The 23,718-nt window shown below is 45.8% G+C and overlaps 1 protein-coding gene across 1 annotated transcript; it reads right to left on the bottom strand.

Annotated features, from left to right (window-relative positions):
• Positions 1–900: 900 nt before the first annotated feature.
• PSMD9 (proteasome 26S subunit, non-ATPase 9) lies at positions 901–23,099 on the bottom strand. The gene is made up of 6 exons (XM_028116645.2): positions 22,830–23,099; positions 18,920–19,022; positions 15,523–15,734; positions 13,735–13,836; positions 2,706–2,794; positions 901–2,374 (listed from the first exon to the last, which is right to left on the bottom strand). Exons 1-6 carry the CDS (start codon positions 22,965–22,967, stop codon positions 2,347–2,349), a joined length of 672 nt encoding a protein of 223 aa, XP_027972446.1. The 5' UTR covers positions 22,968–23,099; the 3' UTR covers positions 901–2,346.
• Positions 23,100–23,718: the final 619 nt, after the last annotated feature.

The raw sequence follows: 23,718 nt of genomic DNA, 5'->3' as shown, positions 1-23,718 counted from the left end.
TCCTTCCTCCAGCTCCGGTCTCTCTGAGGCCGCCCCGGGCCCCCGCCCAGGTGGGGCGAGCGCCCCCCACCCCGCGGGGCACCAGGGCCCCCGCCCCCGACCCACAGAGCTCGCCTTCCGACGGCCTCAAAGGCCCGGCCCGCCCGCCGCCTGGACCCCTCTGTCACCTCCGCAGCCTCCAGCGGCCGCCGCTTTCTCCTGCACGCGCTCCCTAGCTACGGTTGCCACCCAAGCCCCGTCCCCAAGGTAACCGCCGCCACGGCGACCGGCCGTAAAGCGGGAGGGCCGGCACAGCCCCTGGCGGTCCCCGGGGAGAGGCGCGGCTGCGGCCCCCGCGGCCAAATTAGCCTTCCTCGTCCCGACGACACTTTCTTCAGCTCCCTCCCCCGACTTCTTCCCAAGGCGCCGCCGAAGCCCGAGAAGCCGCAGCGGTGGCTACCTGCAGTTCTGACTTTCTGAAGGCCTGACGACGCGAAGTACGAGCTGTTTGGTAAAATTCTCTTTGCCAAAAGCAAACTAAATTTGCTGGTCTCTGAGACGCAGCACTTTCTCAAAGGCACTACATGTTGGGCGCAGTATTTTAGCTGGCTGGGATGACACACTACGTAGGCTACGTTATCTTGCTGTTCTTACCACAAAATGTGTCTGCAAAACCAGCTTGGTTCAACCTATTAGGATCATTTCAAAATGACTCTCAGCTACGATCTCACACACCATCCTGAGGTTTCTAAAAGGAGACCTGCAGGAAGCCAGCCAAAGGCACCGACGCGGAACACTGCTGCTCTCATTTTAGGAGAATGTCAAGGATTCTCCCCGCCCCCACCCCACCCCCAAGCCCCAACGCCGGCGGATTAATAAGCATACACCTCAAAAAAAAAAAAAAAAAAAAGGAACAAACTGGATGGTACAAGCTGTGTTTATTATAGTCTAGGGCTTATAAAAAGAGATTGGAAAACACTTGGAATCAGAACACACACAATTTAAACAGCAAATGCTGGTAAGCACTGCATGTCTGTGGCCACAAGGGGGTGGTGCATGTGGATGTTAACTTTTGGGGAACACACTCAACAGGAAGGTTTTCCAGCTGAGCATGAGAATCCATGGCTGGAAAAGCACGCCCCAGTGTTGACTCCTGTCAGGGCAAGCTGGTTTCTGTATCCAACCCAAGCAAATCCATTCCCAAGGAACCCAGGCATGCCTCAGCAGAATGGGCCACACCACCTCTGAGACACAAAGTGGTGCGCAAGAAATGGGGAAATAAACACTGGGATAAGGTGAAGAGAGAAAGTAAAACACAGGGTCACTAAGAACCACTGAAACCCATGTTGCCATGTGAAAGGGAAAATAAAAGGAAGAAGGAATCAGCATTTTCAAGAAGTCAGATCTGCACACACTGCTGGTTCCCATCAGCGATCAAGCACACCCTGGCAGTTTACAAACTTCTGTTGATCTGAGGGAATGATGAGGAGGTTCAATTATAAAAAATCAATTTAGAAGGTAATTTGCAAGGCTTTTTATTCCAGAAACGAACGGAGCTTGCTGCCCTCTGGTGGTTGACAGAAGAGGAAGCGGACACTGCATTTAGCTGCGCGGGTAGCTGCACGGGGAGCTTCCTGGTTTTCCCTGTTCTTCAAGGGAGCAGTTGTGGCCCCAGAGGATGTAATTTCTATATCCAGAGCAGCAATGCCACAATGCAAATGCAGATGGTGCAAACGCCATTCACTAAAGTTTCATGTTTGTTCTGTCCAATTTTTTTTTTTTTAATAAGCTCTACACCCAACATGGGGCTTGAACCTACAACTCGAAATCAAGAGTTGTATGCTCCACTGACTGAGCAAGCTAGGCACCCCTGTCCAACTTTCTATAAGAATGTTCTAATTCCTGTCTAAGCTTTGGTTTGAGAAGTTGATAAGAAATTCAGTTGGCACTACATGTTAACTGAATTTAATTTAAATAAAAAATTTTTTAAAAAATCCAGTTGGGGTGATAACATGGTCATATCAGCACTGAAACCTGTGTTTATTTGGGGAAAAAAAATCCTAAAAGAAGAAAGTCCTATCAGCACCTACCAGAATAACTCCCGCCCACTGGCCCACAATCCAGAGGACTCCCATTTAGGGCCATGGTCTAATTTGCAAAAGATGCCAAGCACAAATCAAGTTAACAATGCCTTAATCCCAAGAGATTACACTGGGAGGCCACAGCATTTCCTTCACCCAGAAGTTCAGGTTTCCAGCCTCTTCCAGATCCTTAAGCTTCAGGGAGAGAAGAGAAGGAAAAAATTCCCACCAGACCCACGTCCAGGACAAGGGAAGATGTTTTCCTATTACTGTTCCCCAGGGACAATCATCTTTGCAAAGGAATAATGTTGCAGCTGTTAGAAAAAAAGAAAAGGAACAACATAAGTTTGGTGGCTCCATTCAGAAGACCAGAAAGTGAGCCCTCTGAGTGTTTCACCTGCATTCTTTAATTCTTTTAAAGCAAATGCCCAGTTATTGAAAGAACCAGAGTGACCAGGGCTCCCTCTGCCTCCATACCTGCAATCTCATTCCTGCCGCAGGTGCTTATCAGGAGTTTCTACAGGTGATCTGGGGAACACCCTCATTCCCAGTGGCCCCCTCCCTTCCTCCCCAGAGCTTTAGGGCTGACACACACTCAAGCAACAACTGACAGGGCGTTGTCAGCGAGCAGAAACGATACTTTACCCCAGCAGTCCTTTTCCTGCCCAGCGGGTCGGGACAAGTCTAAGCTGGTGTTTCTCCCCTCTGCGGATCACTGTCACATTCAGGGGTTTCTGAAAGGAAAATAAGCTCATTTTATAGTCAACCTGTTTAGTATTCAAAGAGATTCAGATTAAAATGCCAAGATACTGACTTTTGCACAACAGAGTGGTAAGGATGCTTATATTAAGCATAGTCCTGCAGTTGTCAAGAGTGTGGGGGATGTGACACTCTTGGGGCAGCCGATGGGCCACAAACTGGTAGCGTCTTCTTGGACAAACACGTCTCTCCACCAAAAAAAAAAAAATCTTTAAAAAGGCACACATGAGATACATTTTGCAGAACTACGAGATGATATATGAACAAAGTGTTCCTTCTAGGACTGTTTATAAATTCAAAACCTGAAAACACCCAAAATATCCCTCGATAAGGTATTATTCAAATATAGCATAGTGAATGAAGCAGTTTTAGTAAAAACAAAACGAGCAAAGTATGAACCCATCTGAATATACGTTTTTGTGTTTGTCTGTTTTTTATTTTTTATTTCTTTTTTAAATTCTTTTTTAAGTAGGCTCCATGCCCAATGTGGGGCTTGAACTCTCCACTCTGAGATCAAGAGTTGCATGCTCTACCAACGGAGCGAGCCAGGCACCCCTGAATATACCTTCTAAAAGGGCATATATATATTGCTTCATGATACAAAGCTTTCTGGAAGATATACAAAAAAACTGTTAACAATGGTTACTTGCAGAGAGAAGCACTAGGAGTTTGGAGTGAAAGAAGATGACATTTACTTTTGTATCTTTTTTTTTCTTTTTTCTTTGAAGATTTTATTTATTTGAGAGACAGCAAGTGAGAGAGCACAAGCAGGGGGAATGGCAGAGGGAAAGGGAGAAGCGTACTCCCTGCTCAGACTCCAGGTCCCCTGCTCAGACTCCAGGTCCAATTCCAGGACCCAGGGATCATGACGTGAGCTGAAGGCAGATGTTTAACAAACTGAGCACCCAGGCACCCCTACTTTTATAACTTTCTGTACCATTAATTTGTTTTTACCATGTGTATGTATTACTTTGATATAAAAAATTAAAATAGAATACATATGAAGGCAACTTACAAATTACAAGTGCATCAAAATCTAGAACGTTGTGCACCAAAGGACACTATCAACAGAGTATATCAACAGAGTGAAGGGCGCCTGGGTGGCTCAGTTGGTTAAGCGACTGCCTTCGGCTCAGGTCATGATCGTGGAGTCCCGGGATCGAGTCCCACAGCGGGCTCCCTGCTCCTCAGCAGGGAGTCTGCTTCTCCCTCTGACCCTCCCCCCCTCATGTGCTCTCTCTCTCTCTCTCTCATTCTCGCTCTCTCAAATAAATAAATAAAATCTTTAAAAAAAAAAAAAGAGTGAAAAATAACTCACAGAATGGGAGAAAATATTGGCAAATCATATATCTGAAAAGGGATTAATATCCAGAATATGTAAAGAACTCCTACAACTCACAATAGCAAACAACCCAATTAAAAAATAAGCAAAAAACACAAGTAGATATTTCTCCAAAAAGGAGAAATAAACGGCCAAAGGCACATGAAAAGATGCTCCACATCACTAATCATTAAAGAAATACAAATCAAAACCACAATGAGGTATCACTACACATCCACTAGGTCAGCTACTATCCAAAAACAGAAATGACAAGAGTTGGCGAGGATGTGGAGAAACTGGAGCCCTTGTGCACTGCTGGGGGGAATGCAAAATGGCCAGCCGCTGTGGAAAATAGTATGGCTGTTCCTCAAAAAACTGATAAAAGACTTACCACATAATCCTGCAACTTTTTTTCAAAGATTTATTTATTTGAGAGAGAGAGAGCGTGCAGGGAGAAGGGCAGAGGGAGTCCCAAGGCGACACCGCTCTGTGCGTGGAGCCCCAAGAGGGGCCTGATCTCATGACCCCGAGGATCAAAACCTGAGCCAAAACCAAGAGTCAGATGCCTAACCGACTGCACTACCCAGAAGCCCCCACATAATCCTGCAATTAAACCTCTTGGCATATACCCCAAGAATTGAAAGCAGGGCCTCGAATAGGTATTTGTATACCCCCATTCATAGCAGCATTATTCATAACAGTCAAAAGATGGAAGCCAACCAAGTGTCCATCAATGGACGAATGGATAAACAAAACGTGGTCTATTCACCCAACGGAATATTATTCAGCCTTAAAGAGGAAGGAAATTCGGACACACACAATATGAATGGACCATGGACATTATGCTAAGTGAAATCCACCAGCCACAGAAGGAGAAATAGTGTCTGATTCCACTGATAGGTGCAAATTCCACTGAGAGCAAATTCATAGAGACAGAAAGCAGATTAGTGGTCACCAGAGGTTTGGGGAGAGGAGAATGGAAAGTTAGTGTTTAACAGGTACAGAGTTTCAGTTTGAAAAGCTGAAAAAGTTCTATGGATGGATGGAGGAGATGGCTGCAGAACAATGCCAAAGAACTACACACTTGGAAATGGTTAAAGTGTTTACCTTTTATGTTATGTATATTTTGTCACAATTTTTTTTAAAGATTTTATTTATTCATTTGAGACAGATACAGAGAGAGAGAGCATGAGCAGAGGGAGAGACAGAGGGAGAAGCAGACTCCCCGTTGACCAGGGAGCCCGACGTGGGGCTCGATCCCAGGACCCTGGGATCAAGACCTGAGCCGAAGGCAGATGCTTAACCATCTGAGCCACCCAGGCGCCCCATTTGCCACAATTTTTAAAATTATGGCAGGGTGCCTGGGTGGCTCAGTCATTAAGCATCTGCCTTCGGCTCAGGTCATGATCCCAGGGTCCTGGGATCGAGCCCCGCATCGGACTCCCTCCTCCGCGGGAAGCCTGCTTCTCCCTCTCCCACTCCCCCTGTTTGTGTTCCCTTTCTCACTGTGTCTCTGTCAAATAAATAAATAAAATCTTTTAAAAAATAAAAATAAATAAAATTATGGCAGATCTTTCTTTTTAAAGGTTTTATTTATTTATTTATTTGACAGAGAGAGAGAGACACAACGAGAGAGGGAACACAAGCAGGGGGAGTGGGAGAGGGAGAAGCAGGCTCCCCCACCGAGCAGGGAGCCCGATGTGGGGCTCGATCCCAGGACCCTGGGATCAAGACCTGAGCCGAAGGCAGATGCTTAACAACTGAGCCACCCAGGTGCCCCTGTCTTCTTTTTCTTTCTTTTTTTTTCCCCTGTCTTCTTTTTCAAAAAGCAATCACTATAGACATATTCATCCACACTTAGGAAATGTGTGAGAGATACATTGATGTGCTTCTGGTTCTAGAAATCATTAATATGATGCCCAGGGCTGGGCATCATATTAAAGCCCATATACTTACATCCTAAAGGTCTCTCTAATTTACCCACTTCCTTCCACCTCCAGCCCATTCACCAAAGTCACCATCACCCCTTGACCAGGCTGCTAAAACTGTCAGCCCTCCAATCAGCTCTCTACCTAGCATCTGGAGAAATCTTTCCAAGACACAAAGCTGCTTACATTTGTTACCCTCAGTTTGGAAGTGTGCATGGCTCTCTACTGCTCCTCATGAAAAAAGAACGAAACCTTGATAGGACCACAAGGCCTCATGAAGTCTGGCCCCTGCCAACTTCCCAATTCCACCTCATCCCTCCCTACTCCCTTCCTCCTTGCTCTGGGCTCCAACCGTCTTCTCTGGCCCTCAGGGACATGACCCTGCTGGAAGGCTCCTCTTGCCATCTCCCTGCCAGTCTCCGGCCTTGATCAACTTTTTTTTAAGATTTTATCTTCTTTAAGTAATCTCCAACACAACCCCAAGATCAAGAGTCGCATGCTCCACCGACTGAGGTAGCCAGGCAACCCCAGACCTTGATCAGCTTCTAACACTCACAGGTCATGTCCTCAGGAAGGTTATCCTAACCCCATCATTGCTCTCCTAGCCTTCTGGAACTTTCCCTTCATGACACTCATGAGGTTGTATAATTATGTTTGACTAATGTTTGTCTTCCCCACCAAAGTGTTCCCGAGGCAAGGGCCTTCTGTTCATCTGTGTTGTTCCTGCTCTAGTCCAGCACTCAAACAGAGCACGGAAGGGACTTAGAAGGGACAGACCCAGGACTTTCTTCCAAAACGTTTGCCCTACCTGATGCTTTACACTAAAAATATATTATTTTTATTTATTTGCGATATAATTCATATACAATAAACCCATTTTAAAGTATACAATTCAGTGGGTTTTATATTCAGACATTTGTACAAACATGACTACTACCTGATTGAAGAACATTTTCATCACCCAAAAGGACCCCTGCACCCATTAGCAGTCAGTCCCCATTCCAGCCTCCACTCAGCTCGGGGCGACCAACCACCAACATGCTTCCTGTCTCTGCGGATCTGCCTGTTCTGGACACTTCACATCAACAGAATTCTAAAATACGCAGCCCTTTGTGTCTGGCTTCTTTTACTTAGCACAAATCCTTTCAAGGTTCATCCATGTTATAGCATGTCAGGACTCCATTCCTTTCCACAGCTCAATACGACATGTGTTGTTTATAATAAAGATGACTCTTTTTTAATTTAAGATTTTCTTTTTTCCTTTGAAACTGCATGCATTTGATGCAGAAACTGAGCTTTGGGAAGACACCAAAAGAAAGAGAGATTTGTCTACAAGAGTATTCATTTCCAGGGGCGCCTGGGTGGCTCAGTCGTTAAAGTGTCTGCCTTTGACTCAGGTCATGATCTCAGGGTCCTGGGATCGAACCCCGCATCAGGCTCCCTGCTCAGTGGGAAGTGTGCTTCTCCCTCTCCCACCCCCCTGCTCATGTTCCCTGTCTCTTTCTCTGTCAAATAAACAAAATCTTAAAAAAAAAAAAAAAAAAGAGTATTAATTTCCAGGTTTCCATAAAATTGGAAACTACCTAAATACCTAACAACAGAATGTGGTGGGGTTTTTTGTATCATTTTTCTAAAGTCACAAAGCTGACCCTTGATTCTCAAGTTGGACTCTGGTTCCAGGAGGATCCAGGGCCCTGAGGGGGTGAGGACTCCCCACCCCAGCAGCTTAGCTTTTATCTGTTTGATATATTGGAATTCCCCAAGAAATTTCATTTGAGAAAAGGTGCTATTGCTTAAAAATGTTCAGTAACTACTTCTGTAAAAAAGGATTCATAGTGTTATTAACTATAGTCACCATGCTGTGCATGATAGTTCATAATAATATTGTATTGCCTATTTGAAAGTTGCTAAGAGAGTAAACCTTTTTAAAAGTTCTCATCACAAGAAAAAAAACTGTAACTACGGTGATGGCTGTTAACTAGACTTATCGTGATGATCATTTTGTAACATATAAAAATACTGAATCATTATGCTGTACACTCGTAACTAACATAATGTTATATGTCGATTACACCTCAATAAGAAAAAAAAGGATTCACAGATCTATGAAGAGCTTAAGAATATATTTAACTAGAAAAGACAGACTAAAAATCAGTAGCTGTTATTGCTAATCACCAAAAACTGGAAACAACCTAAATGCCCCTCACTGGTAAATGGGTAAACCATCTGGCATTCATCTACGCAGTGGAGCGCTACTGAGCAGTAAAAAGGAGCGAACAACAGACACACACAACAATGTGGAAGAATCTCAGAAGTGCAAGAAGCCAGATTTAAAAGGCCATCCATACTGTGCAGTTCCATTTATAGGACATTCTTGAAAAGGTAAAACTGTAGGGATGGAGCACAGATTGGTGGCTGTGTGGGGTGAGGGCTGGGGGAGGGGTTAACCACAAAAGGATATGAGGCCATTTTGGGGAGGATGACAGAATTGCTCTGTATCTTCATTACAGTGGCAGTTACCAGACTATGTACATGTGTCAAAATTCCCAGTATCAAACACTGTAAGGGGTGAATTTTGCTGTAGGTAAATTACACCTTAATAAAAATAGCCAATAGCTCTATATGCTGGTATATGAACAGACCGACCCCAGAAGGACACACAGCTGCAAAGTGGCTACCTCTGGAGGAGAGACAGATTTTTCATTACATGTTCTTTGATTTGGTCTTAAACATGTGTATGTATTACCTCTTCCAGAACAAGAGACATATTTACAAAATAAACCAGTAACAATGAGCCCAGGCAACTGCAAAGTTTAGAAGTGTGTGCAGTAAGGTGTGCAAGACACGTGAGAAAACCATAACACTAGGAAAGCCTGGGGAAAAGGAGTGAAAAAGCAAGAGATACTCTGGGTAAACATAACAGAACAAACCTACATCTAGAACCCTCACTAACACAATGACAGGACAGCCAAGGGGTAACAAAGGAACAATACCACAGGACAAATAAATCACATGGAAAGAGACTGCACAGATGAGAGAAGGCACCAAAATGAAAAGCCAACAGAAACTGGACAAGTGGTAACTGAGCAAGTAGAGAAAACAGAAACCCTGCGTGGTGGGTTCTAGAAAATGCCCATAAATTCTTTGATATTCCTTCAAGAGGTAAAGGCTAATTCCCCTACCTTTGAGTGTGGACTGGACTTGGTGAGCCCCTTCTAATGAACAGAATGATGTGGAAATGAAAATGTGCGTGTTCAGACACTGGGTCAAAGGTGGCTCCGTGGCCTCCTCTCTGCTCTCGCTTGGACGGCTCACTCTGGGGGAAGCAGCCATGTTGTGAGGACACTCCCAGCAGCACTACGGAGAGGCCAGAGCAACAAGGAACTGATGTGCCATCAGCCATGTGAGTGAGGCATCTTGGAAACAGATTTTCTAACCTCAGTCAAGCCTTCAGATGACCGCAGCTGCTGCCAACATCTTGACTACAACCTCATGAGACCGTAAGCCAGAAACACCCAGCTAAAACACTCCTGGATGTCCAACCCTCAGAAACTGTGAGAGATAATAAATTTAAGCTGCTAAGTTTACAATGACTTTTTTACTCAACAATAAACAACTAATACACCCTTTATGGCGATAGGTTAGAAAGAAGCTGATAGGGGCGCCTGGGTGGCTGTCATTAAGCATCTGCCTTTGGCTCAGGTCATGGTCGCAGGGTCCTGGGTCAAGCCCCGCATCAGGGTCCACACTCAGCAGGGAGCCTGCTTCTCCTCTCCCTCTGTCCCCCTCCCCCACTCATGCTCTCTCTCTCTCAAATAAATAAATAAAATCTTAAAAAAGAAGCAGCAGCAGCTGATAAAGAACAAATGGATTTGTTCCAGGGAACCCCAGAAAGGTTCAAATCAAACAGACCAATGGATAACAAAGAATAAGAATCCCACTTATAGGGGCACCTGAGTGGTTCAGTCGTTAGGTGTCTGCCTTCAGCTCAGGTCATGATCCCAGGGTCCTGGGATCGAGCACCACATCGGGTTCTCTGCTCAGTGGAGAGCCTGCTTCTCCCTCTCCCACTCCCCCTGCTTGTGCTCTCTCTCTCTCGCTCTGTCAAATAAATAAATAAAATCTTTAAAAAAAAAAAAAGAATTCCACTTATAGGAATTTGACATATAACAGGTGGCAACAGAAATGAGTGGGTAAAGTATTAACTATTCACTAATGGTATTGGGACAACTACTGTCCATCTGGGGAAAAAGAAGTTTGGTACCCTACCTCACACCATTCACAAAATTAATTTCAGATGAGGTATATACTAAGTTGCTGTATATACAACAAATGTCCACACAGTATCTTATACATGAATGTTCACAGAAGTATTATTCACAATAGCCAAGAAGTGGAACCAAACCCAATACTCATCAACTGACGAATGGATAAATAAAATGGGTAAGTAATGTATATCCATACAATAGGATAGGACTCAGCCACAGAAAGGAATGAAGTACTGAAACCTGCTACAACATGGATGAACCTTGAAAACGTGATGCTAAAAAAAGGAAGTTAATCACAAAATATCATGTATTATACGATCCCATTTATATGAAATGTCCAGAATAAGCAGATCCATAGAGACAAAAAGTTTAGTGCTTTAGGGGTTGGTGGGTAGGGGGATGGGAGTGACCGGTAATGGGTATGGAGTTGATTTTCGAGGTGTGAAAATGTTCTAAAACTGATTGTGGTGATGGATGCACAGTTCTATGAATATACTAAAAACCACTGAGCTATGCAGGGTTTTGTTTTTTTAAAAGATTTTATTTATTTATTTGGCAGAGAGAGACACAGTGAGAGCAGGAACACAAGCAGGGGAAGTGGGAGAGGGAGAAGCAGGCTTCCCACTGAGCAAGGAGCCCGATGTGGGGCTCGATCCCAGGATCCTGAGATCATGACCTGAGCCGAAGGCAGATGCTTAACGACTGAGCCACCCAGGTGCCCCTGAAGGGTTTTTTTTTTTTTAAAGATTTTATTTTTTTCAGTAATCTCTACACCCCATGTGGAGCTCAAATTCACAACCCCAAGATCAAAAGGCACTCACCGACTGAGCCAGCCAAGTGCCCTGAGATATGCACTTTAAATGGGGGAACTGTATGGTATGTGAATTATACCTCAAAACCACTATAAAAAAATAATAGAAGATTGGGGCACCTGGCTGGCTCAGTCAGTTAAGCAGCCGACTCTTGATCTTGGCTCAAGTTATGATCTCAGGGTTATGAGACTGAGCCCCATGTTGGGCTCCACGCTGGGCGTGGAGCCTGCCAAAGATTCTCTCTCTCCCTCTGCCCCTCCCCCTGGCTCTCTCTCTCTCTCTAAAAATAAATAAATAATAATAAATAATAATAATAGATCAATTCCAGATGGATTAAAGAAAAACTAAAAACAAATCAATAAAAGTATGAGAAGAACTTCTTTGAGCAGACACAAAATACAAAAGCCATAAAGCAAAAAACTGATGAATTTGTCAAAATCAGAATTTTGAACTTCCATGCAAGTACAGATTTGCTGGAGGTGTCGGTGCAGAAATGAAGGCCTGACCTCTCTGGCTGGGGCACGGGCACCAGCCAACTGTGTTTCGGCCCAGTGCCTGCCTTCAGACGAGTTACACGTGGATGAGCAGCACAGCCAAGCAGCTGAGCGGGCACAAGACAAACCAAGAACTGTGGGTTAAACCGAACATTTCATTTGGGAATGAAAAACTTCCGTAGATAATTTCTGTAGACTTTGAGTCCCACATTTCTCCTGCAAAGTGTGGATCTTTGCCAAGATAACTTTTGTTAAAGTTACATTACTGAGCCATGAGCTGAGGTGATCAGGTGGAAATGCTATTTAAAGGAGAACTATTCTCGGGCGCCTGGGTGGCTCAGCTGGTTAAGCGACTGCCTTTGGCTCAGGTCATGATCCTGGAGTCCCTGGATCAAGTCCCGCATTGGGCTCCCTGTTCGGCAGGGAGTCTGCTTCGCCCTCTGACCCTCTCCCCTCTCATGTGCTCTTGATCTCTCATTCTCTCTCTCTCAAATAAACAAAATCTTAAATAAATAAATAAATAAATAAAATAAAGGAGTACTATTCCAGAAACTGGAAGACTGCAGCCAATTTTGAATCCCAACCCTTATTATATTTTCAAGGACTGAAACTGTCAAACTGCACATGAATCACTTCTAACGTATTCCTGCTTGAACTGTGCTTTGCTACCATGTACTGTCCCGTATTTCCTTAAATTCTCAGGTACGGTTTTGGCAGGGAAGACCTTGTAATATTAACAAATTTAACAAAATCGTTATCTAAGTAACTTAAAAAAAAAAAAAAACCTTCCAAGTAATCAGTCACCATAAACTAAGTTAAAAGACAAGGAGCAAGGGCGCCTGGGTGGCTCAGATGGTTAAGCGTCTGCCTTCGGCTCAGGTCCTGATCTCAGGGTCCTGGGATCGAGCCCCGCATCGGGCTCCCTGCTTGGCGGGGAGCCTGCTTCTCCCTCTCCCTCTACTGTTCCCCCTGCTTGTGCTCTCTCACTCTCTCTGTCAAATAAATAAATAAAATCTTAAAAAAAAAAGAAAAAAAGACAAGGAGCTAATCAGGAGAAACATACATAGCATGAAAACAGGCAAAGGTTTCGTATCTGGAGTATGTTAAAAAATTCCTACAAATCAATTTTTTTTAAAAGACAACCCAATGGGGGGGGCTGCCTGGGTGGCTCAGATGGTTAAGCGTCTGCCCTCGGCTCAGGTCCTGATCGCAGGATCCTGGGATCCAGCCCCACGTCAGGCTCCCTGCTCGGCGGGAGGCCTGCTTCTTCCTCTCCCTCTACTGCTCCCCCTGCTTGTACTCTCTCGCTCTCTCTGTCGAATAAATAAATAAAACCTTTAAAAAAAAAAAAAAAGACAACCCAATGGGAAAAAATATAAACAGACAATTCACAGAAATGAAAATATGAACGTTAATGCACATATAAAATAAAGATACTCAACCTCACTGGTAATCAGGAAAATACAAACTAAAATAAGATGCTGTTTTAGCAAAACTGTTAAAAGATCAGCAATACAGAGTACTATGGATGATACGATACACTCACATACTGTTGGTCAGGGTATAAATTAGTGACACTGTTTTGGATTACCTACTATAAGTGTGTATAATCCACTGAGAGCCTATAATTCTACTTTCTGGTATTTACATCAAGAAGTAGTACTTAAACAAGAATATACGACCATTCATGCTAGTATAAAACCAAAAATAACCAAAACGTCCCCTGATAAGGCAGGGGATGGACAAACTGGGGTCCGTTCCTACAGTGGAGTGCTATGCAGCAGAACAAAAGAGCAAGGTATGTGAAAATGCAAAGATCTTCAAGAAATACTGTTGAATGAAAGCAGGATAGGAAGCAGGGAAGGAGTATTTATATAGTTATAATAGGGTAGCTACAAAGGCCCACCCAGGTGTCATTTGTACAAGATAAGGGACGGACATAAGGGAGAAAAAGCTTTCCAGGCAGAGAGAACAGCAAGTGCAAAGGCCCTGTGCCTGAGCAACAGCTCTGTGAAGGCAGCAAAGACCCCAGTGACAATTCCTGGCCCCGGGCAATTCTAGGGTTACTGACTAGATGTGACCTCCAACTCACCCCCTCACTGTGCTGCACCACACTGCCAATGTTATGCAGAGACTGGAAGTTTTGGGTGTTCACAGAACCAAACTCCAAAATCTCGTCATCCACTTGCAGACCCTAAAGAGAGAAGAGAAAATAGAAAACCAGGGTAGAGGTTAAATGTGCTTCTGGTGTTTTTTACCCTTCCATGCCCAACTGAACGTCCAGGCCAAGAGCTTGTTTTCTGCCGGGAAGAGAGGCAGGCACAAAGCAAAGAGGTCAGGGATTTAGCTACCTCACATGGAGGGCGGTGGCGGTGGGTAATTGGGCCACCTCCTCCTGGGGATTCCTTCTAGGACAGATCTAGTAAAAGGGGGGCAGATCTGCCCAATGTCTGATAAAAGCTGGTGGTGGTACAGGTCGTAAAGAAAGTGGGGGAAAAGCCAAATGCTGTCTTCTGGGGTGAGGGGCGAGAAGAGGCAGGCTAATCTGGGCCTATATTGTTCAGGGGTCAGAATTTAGGCAGGTTTGCCCTAGAGGTCCCCAGACAAACAGCCACAGGCACAAGGCTGACCAAGGACTAGTGTGATCCTTTCATTCTAAGAACACAGATCATGATTCATTCATTCCTTCAACAAATATTTGTCGTGGGCCAACTACAGCCCTGTGCTACATGCTGTGCATAGAGTAGCAAGTCAAACGAAGCTCACGTATAACTTACCATTTGTGATCATTAGAGACTTCCGGCAGGACCTGGGTTCAGGACCCAGTTCCATAGCTGAGGAGCTACGTGTCCTGGCACCAGTTACTTCAGGTCTTAGAGGCTTTGTTCATGGGTAAAATGGGGTTAAGATCAGTGCCTACCCCAGAAGGTGGCTGTGGGATTAAGTATTAACTACATAGCCACATAAAAACTTGAACATGATGTTCAGGGTCACATTATTCATAATAGCCGAAAGACAGAAACCAAATGTTCATGAACTGATGAATGGATAAAATTGATGGGACATATCCACACAAAAGAATATTACCCGGCCATAAAAAAAGAAACAAATAGAGATACACGTTCTATCACAGATGAACCCTGAACACATGATACTAAGTGGGAAAAGCCAGTCATAAAGGGTCATATATGATTCCATTTATATGAAGTATCCAAAATAGGCAAATTCATAGACAGAAAGCAGACTGGTGGTTGCAAGGGGATGGGGGGGGGATGGGATTGGGGGGGATGGCTAATCGGTTTAGGGTTTCTTTTCAGAATAATGAAAATGTTCTAAAACCGCTTGCAGTGATGGATGAACAGCTCTGTGAATACACTAAAAGCCACGGAATTGTATAGTTCAAATGGGTAAATTTTATGGTGTGTGAACAGTTCCTCAATAAAGCTGTTTTAAACTTTTAAAAATATGCCAGGTAAGATCTAGAACTCGCTTGGCAGACAGCTGGTGCAAAGCAAGGACTCAGTAAATGGCAGCTACTGTTGTCCTTCTCATGTCTACTACTTAGTGCCCGGCTGAAATAAGCCCAAGAGATCCTCTTTCCCTCTCTCGGAATAATTATCACCTTCTACCTTGTGTCTCAGGGCCCCTCCCTGACCAGGTTAGCGAGCAGCAGGGGCTGACTCCTCTCCAAAACCCTGGCCCCGGCACAGGGCTGGGCCCCCAGGGCTCAGCCAGTGCTTGCTAAGTAAGTGGGTGGAGTCCAGCTGCAGCATGGAGAGACAATGGGTCTGTCTGCCCATGGTCCGTCCCACCAACCCCGAGGCTACGTGACCCACAGCACCCTCTGGGGATGGATTTTGGTGGTGGGGTTCTGGCTTACCGCGATACTGGCAGGGGAGCCAGGGCTGATGCCGTTCACTTTGGCGAAGGCCTGAGGGGGGCTGAGGCCCTCCCTCTGGCCCTGGTTGCGGCTCATGGCCTCTCTGTGGGCCTCAGCCATGTCCCGGGCCTGCTTCTCCTTGTCGCGAGCATGCAGCTGGTGCAGGGCCTTTTCCACCTGCTTCATGATGGCCTGGTGATCATTCTGCAAGCCTGGGAGGAGAACGCCACATCAGGGGACGAGGAGAACGGCTGAGGACACCAGACTCCCACATCCACTCACTGAATGGTAACCAAGCACTTATTCCCGGCCAGACATTGGACTAGAGGCTGAGGACAAACCTGTGACCAACAGAGGGCCACCATCATGACGCTCACAGTCCAGCAAGGAAAGCTGCTCAGGAACAAGTCATTACTGTAACATCTGATGACTGTTGCTGAGGGCGAGCCAGCCAGGACCCAACCTTGCCAGTCTAGGAGATCAGGGAGGCCTTCCAAAGGCAGCACTGTTTCAACAGAGACTTGAAAGGTGAGGAGAAGCAAGAAATCGCCCCACTGAATCCACAGCCTCAAATGCATACACGGGGCAAGTGTGGTGGCCATGCAAATGAGTGACGTGAGCTGGGTGTAAGGACTTCACTTTTCTCCTAATGCCCCTGGAAGGAAAAATGATGCCTAAGTCCACTAATACATGGCAGGTGATGTTTGGTCTGGGAGAAATAACAGCAGAAAAGCTAGAGATGAGAAATATGGGGGTAAAATCCTCTTTTTCAGTACTGATGGCTAATTCAAAATGTGGAGAACTGGGGTGCCTGGCTGGCTCTGTTAGAAAAGCATGCAACTCTTGATCTCTGGGGTAGTGAGTTCAAGCCCCATGCTGAGTGTATTTACTTAAAAAAAAAAAAAAAAAAAAACTTCTGAGAATAGTTTTTCAAAAGAAGATCAGTAAGAATTGCTCACAGATGCCTGGGTGGCTCGGTCAGTTAAGCGTCTGCCTTCGGTTCGGGTCATGATCCCAGGGTCCTGGGATCGAATCTCATGTCACTCTCCCAGCTCAGTGGGGAGTCCGCTTCTCCCTCTCCTTCTGCCCCCTCCCCCTGCTCATGCTCTCTCTCTTGCTCACACTCTCTCTCAAATAAATAGATAAAATCTTAAAAAAAAAAAAAAGAATTGCTCAACCAAATTCTTAAATATAATAAAGTCATTAAGATAGTGTGCTATTGGGGCGCCTGGCTGGCTCAGTCAGAAGAGCATGCAACTCTTGATCTCAGGGTTGTGAGTTAAAGCTCTCTGCTGGGTGTACAGATTACTAAAAAAATAAATAAATAAACTTAAAAAAAAAAAAAAAAGACAGGGACGCCTGGGTGGCTCAGTCAGTTAAGCATCTGCCTTCGGCTCAGGTCATGATCCTGGAGTCCTGGGATCGAGCCCCGCCATCGGGCTCCCTGCTCAATGGGGAGCCTGCTTCTCCCTCTCCCCCTGCTCCTCTCCTGGCTTGTGTTCTCTCTCTCTCTCTCAAATAAATAAATAAAATCTTAAAAAAAATTTTTTAAGTGAGGTATTAGCAAAGAGATATATCAACGGAACAATGCAAAAAACTAAGATACCTAAATACATCTGAAAATTTCCTGTGTCATACTGCAAGCATTTCAAATTAATGGAGAAAGACTAGGCTATTTAATAAATGGTGTTGGAACATCAGGGTAACCATCTGTAAAAAAATAAGTCAGTGCCCTCTCTCACATGGTAGGCTCTGCTTCTCCAATTTCCCTCAGTATCCTAAATGCCAAGGAAAGCAGGCCACATCCCTCGGGAGTCTGAGGGTTTTGCCAAAAGCCCCAAATTTCCCTCCAGTCTTACCATGGTTTTTCCCTACTCTGTATCTTCCACTTGTTTCAATATAAAAACGGTATGCTTCTTTTCCCAAAACCTACAAGGAAAAGTGATGTTTGAAGATGCTGTTCTATGATTACATGGCAGCTTCGAGGGACGCTTGGCAGCTCAAGAGGTATCTCACGCCTATGGTTACTTGTGCCTCCAGTGAGAAGCTCAGCCTTATACCAAAACAGGCTGTGGATGGAATCAAGATTCAGACCCATAAGCCAGAGGTCATTAAGTGAAAGATGTGCACGATAAATTCCCCTAATAGGACTTTGTGGGGAAAGGCTGCCAGTTGCCCACCTGTGGCAGGGGTGAATAACGGCCCCAAACATGTTCTTGTGCTAGTCCCCAGAACCTGCCCGTATGTTACTTTCCAAGGCAAAGGGGGCTTTACAGATGTGGTTAAGTTCAGGATACTATGTGGGGAGATCATCCTGGATTACCCAGATGGGGGGCCCAGCGTGATCACAAGGGTCTTCATAAGTGAAAGCGGGAGGCAGAGAGTGAAAGAGGTGGGATGGGGGACCAGAGGTTGGGAGGTGCAGATGGCGGCTTTGGAGACGGGAGGGGCTCTGAGCCATGGGACACAGGCACCTCCAGAAGCTGGGAAAAGATAAAGAAACAGGCTCTTCCCTAGAGCCTCCAGAAGGAACATAGCCCTGCCAACACTTTGATCTTAGCCCAGCGACACTGATTTGGGTATCTGATTATTTTAAGACAATAAATCTGGGACATTTGCAGTCACTAAGTCTGTGGGTATTTGTTACAACAGAAACAGAAAACTAATATACTCCCCAACAGCTACTCTCAACTTGCTCCTCAACTATAAACAAAGAAATGACTTTATTTAGGACAGTGACAGGCCCACCACGGGGTACATTCCCCACGTGTCTTGCAGGCAGAGGGGCCAAGGAGGAGAAAACAGAAATCAGTGCAACAAGGCAGAGGTGGACCTGCAGGACAGATCCTTCAAGGGAGGGTCCTGGCTGGCAAAGGATCTGTTGCCCTTCCTACCTTCTTCCTTGCCTTCCTTCCTGCTTGGCACATGGACATGGTGACCCTAAAGATGGACGACATGTCCTAAGGATGGCAGAGCCTGGGATCTGACGGCTGGCCCCACACTGGTGACCTCCACATGGCTATACTGAGGGGCAGAACACTCCTGTGTGAGTGGCCGCAGTCAGGTCACTATCCTTACCAGGTGAATGTACTTCCTAACACATAACTGATCTGATTAGGATTGTAAGCCATTTGTGACCTGGGTTTCTAGCGTCATTTCGGAAAAGTTTCCACAGTGAAGTCCTTAAAAACAAAATGAACAATGAAACCACAAATTTCGAACCCTAGAGGCCACCCCATTTCCTCAGTTCTCAGTCCCTGGAAGAGAAGAGTGAGCTAATCCCATCAAGGTGGAAGAGAGGAAAGCAGAGAATACGGAAGAGTGAGATTTCACGTATGTGCCTCAGCCTCCCTTGCTGCAAGCTGGGGGATCGGCTGCGCACACGCACACCACTCACAGACGATGTTGTGCCTTGCAGTTCGAACTTGGTACAGGTCCACGTCTGACCGGGGGTAGCCCTCGCAGTCCACCAACGGCTCGTTCATCCCCACACCTTTTTGCTGGAGGGAAGAAACATGCTTAAGATTTCACAGGTACGGGGCGCCTGGGTGGCTCAGTCGTTAAGCGTCTGCCTTCGGCTCAGGTCATGATCCCAGGGTCCTGGGATCGAGCCCCGCATCGGGCTCCCTGCTCCGCGGGAGGCCTGCTTCTCCCTCTCCCACTCCCCCTGCTTGTGTTCCCTCTCTCGCTGTGTCTCTCTGTCAAATAAATAAATAAAATCTTAAAAAAAAAAAAAGATTTCACAGGTACGAAGTCCTCAAGACCTTTTCCCCTTTGCAGCCATCATCAAGGCGACAGGAATGAAAGCTGCCACATATCAATCACACAGCACAGGCCACATACTTTCCCCAAACGCTCCCACAACCACCCTCAGAGGGGGGCACTATTTTTTTTTATTGACTTTTAATAACACAAGTAACGAATGAATCCGTTCTCCTCTTTTGAAGTTGGAACAGTGCAGAAACTAAAGACTCTTTTGAGCTTCGTCCCCAAGGCCAGCCTTCTGGACTCCTCCAAACCCTCCTTCCTACAGCCGCTGATACCTGGCTGGTGGCCTTGGAAGCTGGAGGGGAGTGAAAACCCCAAAGAGCATCCAGCTGTGGCAGGACTTTGGTTCTTTCAGAAAGTAAAAAGGGACCAAAGGGATTTCAAAGAGGTTTTCATCCCTTGAAGGACTCACTGATATCAATTGCCTCTGGGGAAAGGAACTGGGTGGCCTAGGGGACAGGGAAGGAAGAGGGACTTTTCATTTTCTATCCTTTTGTAGACTTTTTGAATTTTGACCATGGACGCATATTCCCTACTCAAAACAATACATTTAACATTTTAAAGTCTTTTCCTATGTAAGTCAGAGCAGGGTGCACAAAGGCAATGAAATGCATCCTGTAATGGAGGGCAGAGAGTTTCCAGTCGGTTAGACTGATTTGAATCTCAGTTCTGCCATGTACAACATGGGTACCCTTGGTTAAGACCTTCCCCTCTCCAAGCCTCAGCTTCCTCAATTATAAAATGGGAATAATGGTACTCGCCTCCCTTCGCACCTGCCGTGAGAATTAATGAGTTGACCTGTGTAGAGTGCTTAGCACAGTGCTAGGCACATTCACAGTGGGGTGAATAGTGGCCCCCAAAAGATGTGTCCCAAGTCCTAACCCTCCAGAATCTATCAAGGTGACCTTGTTTGGAAAAAAAGGACCTTTGAAGATGTAATTAAGGCTCTCGAGATGAGATCATCTTGGATTAAGGGTGGGCTCTCAATCCAATGACAGGTATCCTTGCAGAGGAGAGAGGGAGATCCGAGACACAGAGAAGATGGAGTGACCAGGGGCAGAGACTGGAGTTATCCAACTGCAAGCCAAGGATGGCCAGCAGCCACCAGAAACTAGGACGGAGGCATGGAACGGATTCTCCCTCAGAGCCTCCAGAAGAAACCAACCCTGCCGACATCTCATTTATTTTTAGCACTGAATAATGTTCTATTGTTTAGAGGTACTACAACTTATTTACCTACTCACCAACTCAAAGACATCTTGGTGGCTTCAAGTTCTGGCAACTATGAAAAAAGCTGCTATGAACGTCATGGAGGTTTTTGTGTGGACACATTTTTCAACTCCTTTGGGTAAATACCATGGAACCCAACTGCTGGAATGTATGGTAAGAGAGTGTTTGGCTTTGTCAGAAACTGTCCTACTTTTGGGGGCGCCTGGGTGGCTCAGTCAGTTAAGCGTCTGCCTTCGGCTCAGGTCATGATCCCAGGGTCCTGGGATTGAGTCCCACATCGGGCTCCCTGCTCAGCAAGGAGCCTGCTTCTCCCTCTGCCTGCCTCTGTCTCTCTCTCTGATAAATAAATAAACATCTTTAAAAAAAAGAAAAGAAAAGAAAAGAAACTGTCCTACTTTTGCATTCCCACCAGCACTGAATGAATTGAGCTCCTCCACATCCTCAACAGCATCTGGAGTTGGAACTGTGAATACTGGCCATTCTGACACCTATGTAGTAGTACCTCGTGGTTGTTAACTTGCATTTCTCTGATGACATATGACCTGGAGTGTCTTTCCATACGCTTATTTGCCATCTATAGATCTTTGGTGAGCCGTCTGTTAAGGTCTTTGGCCGATTTTTTAAATCAAGTTATTTGCCTTTTTTAGGATTGATATGGAAGAGTTCTTCGTATTTTCTACACCCCTTGTTAGGTATCTGCAAATATCCTCTCCCATTTGGCGAACTGTCTTCTCTCCCTCTCTTGACTGTGTCTTTTGAGACACACGTTTTAAATTCTGATGAAGTCCAATTTATCTATTTTTTTCTTTCGTTGCTTGTGATTTTGGCATCACATCTAAGAAGGCTTTGCCTGATCCAAGGTCACAAAAATTTACTCCTATCTTTTATTCTAACAGATTTACAGTTTTAGCTCTCCCCCTTTTTTAAAAAAATAATCACAGAGCAGGGCTTCAGGCTTAAAGCTTTCAGCCAGCAATGGTAGCTAGTAAAAAAGAATGAACATATTATGTCACCTTGATATGCATTTTTATCTTATATGCAAGGGAAAAAATTCCCAGTTTTTTCATATGCTGTAGAGTTATAAAATTTCCATTTAAGATAAGTAAAAAAGTGGATCAACATAAAGAAAAATACCAAGGAAACAGCAATACAGGAGGTATTATGGATACAGCATCCTGTTTGAGGTATAAAATAAAGTTTGGAAAATTGTTATCGTAATGCTTGAAAACACAAGTTCTGGATTCAACAGGCCTGAGATCTGAATCCCATTTTGTGACCCTAAGCAAGTGACCTCCCCTTTCTGAGCCTCAGGGTAACATACTAACTTCACAGGGTGGTTGTGTGGATTTCGTGATATAACACACACAGACGAGCACCCTTCAGGCATATAATCAGCACCCAGTAAAATGGTACCCTGGCCTCCATTTGATGCTTCCATTTTACTCCCATCACCTCAAATGCATTCCATCCACCCTACATAGGATGCATTTAATTTCTTCTTCCTCTGCAAATTGATTTGTGATTTTACACCAATTGTCGTAAGAAAAACTACCAGTTTGGGAGTCAGATGGACCTGGGAACTAGGCCACTTCCTAGCTACGTGACCCTAGACAAGGGTTTGCCTCACCCTGGGCCTCAGTTCCCGATGATAATGAGCCTTACCTGTCACTCAAAGCTCGGTCTTTCGAGCGGTAGCATCAACATTGCTGGGAATTTGCTAGAAATACAGCAACTGCACCTGCGCGCCCCGTCCTCGTCAGAAACTGAATTTTAACAGATCCCCAGGGGCTTGCCAAACACGTGAAAGTTTAAGAAGTTCTGACGTGAAGTGGGTTAGCAAAGCACAGATCTTCTGGTACACGTTCAACAAGGACTGACGATGGTGGTGATTATCACCCTGCCTCTACAAATTTATTAGCCCTGCGGCCTGAGTCAGGTTTAAGTTAAGTAACCCCTCTTGTTTCCTCATCCCTAAAATGGAGGGAATAATAGAACTCACCTCAAAAGGTTGCTGCGAGGGTTAAACGAGCTACCCAATGTAAAGCAATTAAAACAGCGCCCGGCACACGGGAAGGGCTCCATAAACGCTTGCAGTAATACCAACACCCATTGCTCTTAGTTGCTAATGTTATTTGCCTCCCGCCTGCTGCCGACAGAGGCCGCAGTTGCCGCGCTTTGGGCCTGCCAGGGAGGGAGAGACCCACTGCGAAGAGCTCAAACGCAGACCGCCCCGGCCTCCCAATCCTCCCAGGTCAGGAGGGCCTGGGCTCCCCTCCACGGCCGCCCGGGAGCCCCGAGCCCACACTCACGCTCTCCAGCACGTCATAATTGGCTTTGATCTGCGCCTCGATCTCCTCCTTGCGCCGTATGAGCTCCTGGACGTCGCTGACTGTCACCGCGCCGGCCTGCGGGGAGTCTTCGCTCTGTCTAGTTTCGCCCTCCGACATCGTGGACCTCCGCGCGGGATCCTGGACACCAGGCTTCCCGGCTTCCGGGATGCGGACGCCCGAGGAGACTGCGGCTACGGCTTCGCCCGTGGGCCAAAATTCCTCGCCATCAGCGAGCCGGAGTTGAAGGGAGGGGCGTGGTTTGGGGGGGCGGGGTCGCCGGAAGCCACACCCTGCTGGAACAAATCTTCCAGTGACTGGGGAAGGCCAGTATGGGGGAGAAATGGGTTCCAGGTCCCTCACCAGCCAGAACAAGATGATCTCTCCCTCGATGACTCATTTGCTTTCACATTCATTCAGCAGACATCTATTGAGTGCCTACCATACGTTTTTGCCAAAGCACTGTGCGGGGCACTCCAGTTCAGTTCTTCACATCTACCCAGCCCTTGAGAGTTAACAAAACACATTCAGATTCCTTACCCCCCATTTTTTTAAAAGATTTTATTTTTTAAAATTATTATTAATATTATTTTGTAGAGAGAGAGTGTGCACGCGGGAGGTGGGGAGGGGCAGAGGGAGAGAGAGAATCCTAAGGATGCCCCACGCCCAGAACGGGGCGGGGGAGGGGGTTCCATCTCATGACCTTGACATCATGACCTGAGCAGATATCAACAGTCAGATGCTCAACCGACTGAGCCACCCGGCACTCTGAGATTTTATTATTTTTAAGTAATCTCCAAACCCAACGCGGGGCTGGAACTTGCAAGCCCCGAGATCAAGAGTCGCATGCTCCGCTGGCCGAGACACCCAG

The sequence above is a fragment of the Eumetopias jubatus genome, unplaced genomic scaffold (assembly GCF_037043125.1).
Source record: "Eumetopias jubatus isolate StellerSeaLion01/CBP00866 unplaced genomic scaffold, mEumJub1_p1.0 scaffold_16, whole genome shotgun sequence".
NCBI classification, from domain to species: domain Eukaryota; kingdom Metazoa; phylum Chordata; class Mammalia; order Carnivora; family Otariidae; genus Eumetopias; species Eumetopias jubatus.
This window is presented reverse-complemented; position numbering and strand designations above follow the sequence as displayed.

Coding starts and splice junctions, on each gene's coding strand:
- PSMD9 (XM_028116645.2), bottom strand. CDS start 22,967: ATGTCGGAGGGCGAAACTAGACAGAGCGAAGACTCCCCGCAGGCCGGC. Junction 19,023..22,829: donor ATTATGACGTGCTGGAGAGC/GTGAGTGTGGGC, acceptor TCTTCCCTCCAG/CAAAAAGGTGTGGGGATGAA. Junction 2,795..13,734: donor TGGTGCAGCACAGTGAGGGG/GTGAGTTGGAGG, acceptor TTTTCCTTTCAG/AAACCCCTGAATGTGACAGT.